Raw genomic sequence first — 10,760 nt, forward strand, 5'->3', positions numbered from 1 at the left:
TAATGAAACATGCTCAATGTTGTTTAAATAATGCAAAAACACTTTGTTGGAGAAGAAAGTAAAATTGCAATATGTGCCATGTAAAAAAGCTAACGTTTAAGTTCCTTGCTCAGAACATGAGAACACATGAAAGCTGGTGGTTCAATATTCCCAGTTCAGAAGTTTTAGGTTGTAGTTATTATAGGAATTATGACGCGTCAACTATTTCTCTCTATACCATTTGTATTTCATATACCTTTGACTATTGGATGTTCTAATAGGCACTTTAGTATTGCCAGCCTAATCTCAGGAGTTGATAGGCTTGATGTCATTAACAGCGCTGTGAAGCAAGCATTGCTAAGAGCTGCTGGCAAACGTAGTAAAGTTTGAATGAATGCTTATGAGCCTGCTGCTGCCTACCACCGCTCAGTCAGACTGACCTATCAAATCATAGACTTAATTATAATAAACACAGAAATGCAAGCCGTTGGTCATTATGGTAAAATCCGGAAACGATCATTTCGAAAACAAAACGTTTATTATTTCAGTGAAATACGAAACCGTTCTGTATTTTATCTAACGGGTGGCATCCCTAAGTCTAAATATTGCTGTTACATTGAACAGCTTTCAATGTTAAGTCATAATTACGTAAAATTCTCGCAAATTAGTTTGCAACGAGCCAGACGGCCCAAACGGCCCTGCGTGCAATGAACGCCAGAGAAGTGACACAATTTCCCTAGTTAGTATTGCCTGCTAACATTAATTTATTTTAACTAAATATGCAATTTTTAAAAATAAATTGACTTCTGTATTGATTTTAAGAAAGGCATTGATGTTTATGGTTAGGTACATTCGTGCAACGATTGTGCTTTTGTCGCAAATGCGCTTATGTTAATTAAATCATCCCCCATTTGGCGAAGTAGGCTGTAATTCGATGATAATTAACAGGTACCGCGTTGATTATATGCCACGCAGGACAAACTAGTTAACCTAGTAATATCGTCAACCATGTGTAGTTAACTTGTGATTATGTGAAGATTGATTGTTTTTTATAAAATAAGTTTAATGCTAGCTAGCAACTTACCTTGGCTCCTTGCTGCACTCGTGTAACAGGTGGTCAGCCTGCCACGCAGTTCCCTTGTGGAATGCAATGTAATCAGTCCAAAAATGCCGATTACAATTGTAATGAAAACTTGAAATCGGCCGTAATTATTCGGCCATGCCGATTAGTCAGTCGACCTCTAGTGCCACGCTTGTAGCGTCATACACAAGACGACTTGAGGCTGTAAACGCTGCCAAAGTTGCTTCAAAAAAGTACTGAGTGAATGGTCTGAATACGTAAGTAAATGTGATATTTCAGTTACATTTTTAATACATTTGCAAAAAATTGTAAAAACATTTTTTTGCTTTGTCATTATGGAGTATCGTCTGTAGATTGGCGAGGGGGAAAACAATTCCCCCTCGCCAATCAAGGTCAAGGGGTCTGAATACTTTCTGAATGCTCTGTGTGTGAATTTAGGAAATCTGTAGACTTGTGTAGACTAATTTATAGTGTGAACCTTGTCTAATTTGAAATGAATTGAATGGTTTGTCAATGCTTAGGTACCTGATCTAATATAGTTTGAGAATAAAGAAAGTGCCAGAATTTAAGACTAACTTTTGTGTCCGTTTCTCTTTATTACTACTGGCCAACTCAGATTAAATCTGAGGTTTGTAACATCAACAGTGAGGACAAACCCAGCCTGCCTCTCTCCTTCCACACTGAATCCAAACCTACGGTCACTGGGTCCTGATTGTGACAGTGGAGCCCAGTTTGCACTGCAGGATCCAGCGATGACATCAGTGAAGCTGGAAGACTGCAGTCAAACACTGGAGCTGAATGCCAACATTAAAGATGAAGAAGAGGAGGAGACGATTGGGAAATCTGTTCATCATGGTAAGAGCAGGTTCTATCTATCTATAAGTTATCTTCATAAATTAGACTTCCATAAGTTATGACCCAGTCTATTGATAGGTTGACTTCTGTAATTCTGACATCACACATCCCTGAACAACTGGGCTATCTGGAGTGATCAGAGAGGAGACTAAAGAAGTGAAGTAGATAAACTGACAGTGTTTTGAAGTTCTATGAAATGAGTTTGTAGTTACTAACCGTTGTGATAGTGAGGGAGGATGATAATTGATTATGACTCATAATATTCACCCCTTATGCCCATTTTTTGCCCTCGACTGTTGAACAACTTTTAGAGCTGACCCCATTTAGTCAACTGGTCGATTGTTTGGTGGATAGATGTTGGTCGACCAAGCTTTTTTTAGTCGAGCAGTGGCAAATATATACAGTGCTGCTTGAAAGTCTGTGAACCTCTTGTGCAATTAGATATGTTTTTGTTTTTACCATGAAGTCTTCATTTAATCAGAACCAGTCTTTTGATCTGACATAACAGGTTTATTAATACCAATACCATATGTTGGTGTAGAGGAAATCATGTGTGTAGTGGAAAAATAATATTAAAAAGGAATTAGTGCAGGTGCAAAAATAAGTGAACCCCAAGTTGCATTGGTTAAATCAAGTAGCTAAGTAGATTCAGGTGGGTAAATAATTGGGTACCAAATGAACCAATCAAAGGAGAGATCGTTAGGAAAGAGTTTGTGCGGGACTCTGACAGAGGTAAGAAACCTGGTCAGTTTTGTGTTACCCATCCAGGTGAATTCAAAGCACAACATGCCGAGAGGAAAGGATATCTCAGAGGACAACAGGACGAGGGTAGTTGGAACACATCATTCTGGGGAAGGCTATAAAATCATCTCAAAAAGATTTGAGCTCCTTCAGTTCACTGTGAGGCAAACAATTTACGTATGGAAAGCATTTAACATGACAGCAACTCGGCCTAGAAGTGGACACCCTTCCAAAATATCCCTAAGAGCCACAAGAACAATAATAAATCAGGTAAAAGCCAACCCAAACATAACATCTAGAGATTTGCAAACCTCCCTTGCTGCGTCTCAGGTAACTGTGCTTCAACAGTAAGAACACTGAATCCAAATGGGAGGGTTGCTAGGAAGAAGCCTCTGCTGTCACACAAGAACCAAACTGCCCGTCTTAACTTTGCCAGAGACCACCTGGACAAACCTGAAGATTTCTGGAAGTCCGTTCTCTGGATTGATGGGAGAGCAGTAGTCAGACTAAGTGGGGGATGGAGGACTTGAATGTGGTCTCTTTGAAGTCAGTCTTTACCACACAAAAAAATCAGTAAGAATTCAAGTTTAGAGCTTATTTCATTGAACCTATATTTTAGCAATACATCAAATATACAACAACACATCTATAAACATATATTATTACCACTTATTACCATAAATATAAACATGTTATTACCACGTATTACCATAAATATAAACATATATTATTACCACGTATTACCATAAATATAAACATATATTATATAGAGTGGTGAACACTGGTGAAGTGTGTACCAATTATTTGTTTATTTTTTATATTAAACTTTATTTAAATTAGGCAAGTCAGTACAAATTCTTATTTACAATGACGCCTACCCCGGCCAAACCCAGACGCTGGGCCAATTGTGCGCTGTCCTATGGGACTCCCAATCACAGCCGGATGTGATGCAGCCTAGATTCAAACCAGGTACTGCAGTGTGTTAGACCACTGCGCCAGTCGGGAGCCCAATGTGTATTGGATGTTGACTTTGACATGTTGTGGCTTTTGGATTTACAATATAAAAGAATATAAAGACTCGTATTTCACTTACCAGTCTCAGGTAACGTTGGCGTCTATTTTCCCGATAGATTTCTGCTAGAATATCGTCCACAATCTGTATACCTGGATTTTTATTGAGCTTTTCCAGTATTAGTAGCCATATTGTAAGTTCAAAATTTGCAAAACACTTCGTTTTCATAACTCACAGATATGCGTAACGCGCTTTGACATGTTCTTGCATTAATGTCCAAACGGAACTAGCCTCCTGGCGTGCTAGCTGAAAGATTGTGTGACGGACAAAGGGTTTCCACCTGCTCTCGTAAAGCACAGCTTATTGGCTATCTAGCTAGCTTGGTTTCAAAACGATAGGTGGTAATTTGACAAAGACACAGTCAATCAAGTGAACACCAACCGTGTCATCGGCTTGCAATGATGCCGTATGGCCATGATGCCATCCTGGCTAAAACTGGTTTCCCAGTGGATTGACTGAATGCAGACTGATTTAACAAAGGCTGGTTACTTTCTCGAGTGTCTGAGGAATAAGCACAAATGTAATTTAACTGGTTGAAACAACGTTTTAGCATTTGATTTTCACAGATTTCTTTCTTTGCAAGTTGAATGAGGGGAAATACAAAATCGATCGTGCATGCTACATGGACCTTTTTTAGGATATGAAAAATGATTTTATCTAACCAAACAACACTGTGTTATCTCTGGGACCATTTGGATGACAAATCAGAGCAAGATTTCGGAATGTAAGTCAATATTTTACCTTCAGATGTGAATGTATCAAACCTGTCGGGGTGGAAATAGTGTTTTGTTGTTCTGCACTCTCCTCAAACAATATAATGGCATTTTTGTCGCTGTAATAGCTACTGTAAATTGGACAATGCAGTTTGATTAACAATAATTTAAGCTTTCTGCCCATATAAGACACCTATATGTACCTACACCCCCCCCCCCCCCCACCCCCCCCCACGCTAAAAAACACGTTAACACATTATGCTAATTGAGTAACAACTGTCCCGTAGACAGGACACCCTAACAAGTTTTAAGTTATCCCAGCATAAATCCTCATTAAATGTTCCGTGGTACGTTTGCTTACACAAGCGCACATGCCAAGGGAAGGAAAACCAAGTATCCTGGTAGGCTGCAACCTGTTCAGAATGAGTCTGACGTCATCAGAGAATTTCCAGGTCAATGCCTGGAGGTCAGTAAGAATTTATGTCGACCTCAAGACACATGTTAAGAGGACCATAAAACTGGTGGGAGAGAGCGAAAGAGGGGAGGGTAAAGGGTGATGGGATCTGGCGCCTATGATCCTCACCCAAAAGGGCAAGTCATGACATGACCCAGTCTATTGCTAGGTTGAATTCTGTAGTTCTGACATCACACATCGCTGAGAAACTCCACACTGCACAACAAAGCTTGTGTTGTTCGTTTCAACTTCCCTCTGGGCATGAAAAGTTGCAGTAGAACTGTTTGATGGTGAACTGTTTAAATGAAAAGGTAATGTTATTTCATGCTACGGAGTCTTGCAGGGATGACACCAGTATTGTCAGCATTTGTTTTATTAACTGAGCTATCTGGAGTGCTCAGAGGATAGCCTAAAGAAGTGAAGTAGATAAACTGCCAGTTTTTTTTTAAGTTCTATGAAATGAGTCTGTGTAGTTACTAACCCTTGTGATAGTGAGTGGAGGATGATATAACAACATTTTCATGACTTTTGACTATTTTTTAGCTTTCAACTCTTAACCCACTTTTAGAATAGTTTTATTCCCCTTTTGTATTGCACAGCCTACTGACATGAATACATACAGTTGAAGTTGGAAGTTTACATACACCTTATACACCAAATACATTTAAACTCAGTTTTTCACAATTCCTGACATTTAATCCTAGTAAAGATTCCCTGTCTTAAAGTAAAGTTGGTTTTATATTCACACATTCGGACATTAAGTAGACATTAAGCAGACAATCAGCAGACATTTGCAAAAAGACGTTAATAATTGTGTTTTAGGTCAGTTAGGATCACCACTTTATATTACGAATGTGAAATGTCAGAATAATAATAGAGCGAATGATTTATTTCAGCTTTTATTTCTTTCATCACATTCCCAGTGGGTGAGAAGTTTACATACACTCAATTAGTATTTGGTAGCATTGCCTTTAAATTGTTTAACTTGGGTCAAACATTTTGGGTAGCCTTCCACAAGCTTCCCACAATATGTTGGGTAAATTTTGGCCCATTCCTCCTGACAGAGCTGGTGTAACTGAGTCAGGCTTGTAGGTCTCCTTGCTCGCACACACACTTTTCAGTTCTGCCCAAAAATGTTCTATAGGTTTGAGGTCAGGGCTTTGTGATGGCCACTCCAATACCTTGACTTTGTTGTCCTTAAGCCATTTTGCCACAACTTTGGAAGTATGCTTGGGGTCATTGTCCATTTGGAAGACCCATTTGCGAACAAACTTTTACTTCCTGACTGTGATGTCTTGAGATGTTGCTTCAGTATATCCACATCATTTTCCCTCCCTCATGATGCCATCTATTTTGTGAAGTGCACCAGCCCCTCTTGCAACAAAGCACCCCCACAACATGATGCTGCCACCCCCGTTCCTCACGGTTGGGATGGTGTTCTTCAGCTTGCAACCCCCCCCCCCCCCCCTTTTTCCTCCAAACATAACGATGGTCATTATGGCCAAACAGTTCCATTTGGTTTCATCAGACCAGAGGACATTTCTCCAAAAAGTACAATCTTTGTCCCTATGTGCAGTTGCAAACCTTAGTCTGGCTTTTTTTTATGGTGGTTTTGGAGCAGTGGCTTCTTCCTTGCTGAGCGGCCTTTCAGGTTATGTCGATATAGGACTCTTTCTACTGTGAATATAGATACTTTTGTACCTGTTTCCTCCAGCATCTTCACAAGGTCCTTTGCTGTTGTTCTGGGATTGATTTGCACTTTTCGCACCAAAGTACATTCATCTCTAGGAGACCGAACGCATCTCCTTCCTGTGCGGTATGACGGTTGCGTGGTCCCATGCTGTTTATACCTGCGTACTATTGTTTGTACAGATGAACGTTGTACAAACGCCCAGGCGTTTGGAAATTTCTTCCAAGGATGAACCAGACTTGTAGAGGTCTACAATTTGTTTTGTGAGGTCTTGGCTGATTTCTTTTGATTTTCCCATGATGTCAAGCAAAGAGGCAGAGAGTTTCAAGGTAGGCCTTAAAATACACAGGTACACCTCCAATTGACTCAAATTATGTAAATTAGCCTATCAGAAGCTTCTAAAGCCATGACATAATTTTCTGGAATTTTCCAAGCTGTTTAAAGGCACAGTCAACTTCGTGTATGTAAACTTCTGACCCACTAATTGTGATACAGAAAATTATAAGTGAAATAATCTGTCTGAAAACAATTGTTGGAAAAATTACTTGTGTCATGTACAAAGTAGATGTCCTAACCGACTTGCCAAAACTATAGTTTGTTAACAAGAAATTTGTGGAGTGGTTGAAAAATGAGTTTTAATGACTCCAACCTAAGTGTATGTAAACTTCTGACTTCAACTGTATGTCACCCGGTACAGCCAGAAGAGGTCTGGCCACCCCTTTGAGCCTGGTTCCTCTCTGTTTCTTCCAAGGTTCCTATTTTCTAGGGGAGTTCTTGTGGCCACTGTGCTTCTACATCTGCATTGCTTGCTCTTTGGGGAATTTGGGTGGGTTTCTATAAAGCACTTTGTTACAACTGATGTAAAAAGGGCTTCATAATAAACATTTGATTAACATGTATATCACACCAACTGACTGGTTCTTCTGGTGTTGTTCACACAGGAGACCACGTTGAGACATTCTCTACATTCTCTACATCCAGAGAGCAACATCAGGAAGATCACAGAGCTAGGAGGTCTCACCACTGCCCACATTGTGAGGAGATTTTTCCACTTCTATCAAAACGAAAAATACACCTAAAAATACACACAGGAGAAAAGCCTTACTCCTGCTCTGACTGTGGGGCGAGTTTCTCTCGACTGGGCACCTTTAAACAACATGAACGTATACACACAGGAGAGAAGCCTTACTCCTGCTCTGACTGTGTAAAATGCTTCACAACATCAACTGAGCTAAAAGTTCATCAGAGAACACATACAGGAGAGAAGCCTTACTCCTGCTCTGACTGTGGGGCGAGGTTCTCTCAACTAGGCAACTTAAAACAACATGAACGTATACACACAGGAGAGAAGCCTTACTCCTGCCCTGACTGTGTAAAATGCTTCACAACAATTACTGAGCTAATAGTTCACCAAAGAACACACACAGGAGAGAAGCCTTACTCCTGCTCTGTCTGTGGGGCGAGTTTCTCTCGACTGGGCACCTTAAAACAACATGAACGTATACACACAGGAGAGAAGCCTTACTTCTGCTCAGACTGTGGAAAGAGTTTCTCTCAACTGGGCCACTTAAAAAGACATGAACGTATCCATACAGAAGTGAAACCTTACTCCTGCTCTGACTGTGTAAAATTTTTCAAAACATCAACTGAGCTAAAAGTTCACCAAAGAACACACACAGGAGAGAAGCCTTACTCCTGCTCTGACTGTGTAAAATGCTTTACAACATCAACTGAGCTAAAAGTTCACCAAAGAACACACACAGGAGAAAAGCCTTACTCCTGCTCTGACTGTGGGGCAAGGTTCTCTCGACTGGGCACCTTAAAACAACATGAACGTACACACACAGGAGTGAAGCCTTACTCCTGCTCTGACTGTGGAAAGAGGTTCTCTCGACTGGGTAATTTAAAACAACATGAACGTATGCACACAGGAGAGAAGCCTTACTCCTGCTCTGACTGTGGGGTGAGTTTCTCTCATCCGGGCACCTTAAAACAACATGAACGTATACACACAGGAGAGAAGCCTTACTCCTGCTCTGACTGTGTAAAATGCTTCACAACATCAAATGAGCTAATAGTTCATCAAAGAACACACACAGGAGAGAAGCCTTACTCCTGCTCTGACTGTGGAAAGAGTTTCTCTCAACTGGGTGACTTAAAAAGACATGAACGTATACACACAGGAGAGAAGCCTTTCTACTGCTCTGACTGTGGGGCGAGTTTCTCTCATCCGGGCACCTTAAAACAACATGAACGTATACACACAGGAGAGAAGCCTTACTCCTGCTCTGACTGTGGGGCAAGTTTCTCTCGACTGGGCACCTTAAAACAACATGAACGTATACACACAGGATAGAAGCCTTACTCCTGCTCTGACTGTGGAAAGAGTTTCTCTCAACTGGGTCATTTCAAAAGACACCAAGGTATACATGAAGGAGAGAAGCCTCATCAGTTTTCTCAGACCAGCTAAGATTAGACACTCCACTTAATTGTCATGTCATTAAATAATTGGCAACTTTGAATTGGATCAAATGAAGAAAGCGTAGAATGCTCTATTGTAATCCTATACAGTTGAAGTCAGAAGTTAACATACTTAGGTTGGAGTCATTAAAACTCGTTTTTCAACCACTCCACAAATTTCTTGTTAACAAACTATAGTTTTGGCAAGTCGGTTATGACATCTACTTTGTACACGACACAAGTCATTTTTCCAGCAATTGTTTACAGACAGATTATGTCACTTATAATTCACTGTATTACAATTCCAGTGGGTCAGAAGTTTACATACACTAAGTTGACTGTGCCTTTAAATAGCTTGGAAAATTTCCGAAAATGATTTCATGGCTTTAGAAGCTTCTGATAGGCTAATTTACATCATTTTAATCAATTGGAGGTGTACCTGTTGATGTATTTCAAGGCATACCTTCAAACTCAGTGCCTCTTTGCTTGATATCATGGGAAAATCAAAAGAAATCAGCCAAGACCCCAGAAAAACTATTGTAGACCTCCACAAGTCTGGTTCATCCTTGGGAGCAATTTCCAAACGCCTGAAGGTAACAGGTTCATTTGTACAAAAAATAGTACGCAAGTATAAACACCATGGGACCACGCAGCCATCTGTCACCTAGAGATGAACATACAGCAAAGGACCTTGTGAAGATGCTGGAGGAAACGGGTATAAAAGTATCTTTGTCCACAGTCAAATGAGTCCTATATCGGCATAACCTGAAAGGCCGCTCAGCAAGGAAGAAGCCACTGCTCCAAAACAGCCATAAAAAAACCTGACTATGGTTTGCAACTGCACATGGGGACAAAGATTGTACTTTTTTGAGAAATTTCCTCTGTTCTGATAAAACAAAAATATAACTGTTTGGCAATAATGACTATCATTATGTTTGGAGGAAAAAGGGTGAGGCTTGCAAGCCGAAGAACACCATCCCAACCGTGAAGCACGGGGGGGGGGGGCAGCATCATGTTGTGGGGGTGCGTGGCTACAGGAGGAAATGGTGCACTTCACAAAATAGAAAATTATGTGGATTATTTTAGTCATTGATGATGAATGTATTTGAATAACTGTATTGAAGTTAATTGATCTGGCAGGGAGCCAGCGGTTAAGAGTGTTGGGCCAGTAACTGAAAGGTTGCTGGTTTGAATCCCGAGCCGACTAGGTGAAAAATCTGTCATTGTGCCCTTGAGCAAGCCAATTAACTCTTATTTGTCCTGTAAGTCACTCTGGATACAAACATCTGCTAAATGACAAGAATGTAATGAAAAATAATGTTTGTACATGAATTCGTGCTGGGCAACCTTTTTTTCTCATGTGTATAATTAAATGAATTAAACTGTTTTTAGTGAAATACTGTATATACAATACACAACATTGCCGCTTTGTTTACCCTGGATAGATGGACAGGACCATAGTAGGCTAGAGCAGCTAAGTTAGAGTTAATGTTAGCTAGCATGCAAGTATCCAGGCAGAGTTTCTTATGTTAGCCTAGAGAAAATAATAGTTTGCGACATTAACGGAAACTGATCATTAATATAACAACCATGTAAAATTACTAACGTTTTCAAAAATGTTGATGCTTACAATTATCCTTGTGTCGTTGTGTTACTGTCTTGAGGAACAAATGTCGGGTGAATTACATGCTCTTTCTTCTACTCCCAGTTTTGAG

At 40.2% G+C, this 10,760-nt stretch overlaps 1 protein-coding gene across 1 annotated transcript; it reads left to right on the forward strand.

The window, feature by feature from the left end:
- Nucleotides 1–306: 306 nt before the first annotated feature.
- LOC149975393 (uncharacterized) lies at nucleotides 307–10,452 on the forward strand. Its single transcript, XM_090207095.1, has 2 exons — nucleotides 307–1,915; nucleotides 7,527–10,452. Exons 1-2 carry the CDS (start codon nucleotides 1,813–1,815, stop codon nucleotides 8,939–8,941), a joined length of 1,518 nt encoding a protein of 505 aa, XP_090063221.1. The 5' UTR covers nucleotides 307–1,812; the 3' UTR covers nucleotides 8,942–10,452.
- The last annotated feature ends 308 nt before the right edge of the window (nucleotides 10,453–10,760 follow it).

Source organism: Oncorhynchus mykiss, chromosome 18 (assembly GCF_057628025.1).
Source record: "Oncorhynchus mykiss isolate SJ-2025 chromosome 18, ASM5762802v1, whole genome shotgun sequence".
Classification (NCBI taxonomy): domain Eukaryota; kingdom Metazoa; phylum Chordata; class Actinopteri; order Salmoniformes; family Salmonidae; genus Oncorhynchus; species Oncorhynchus mykiss.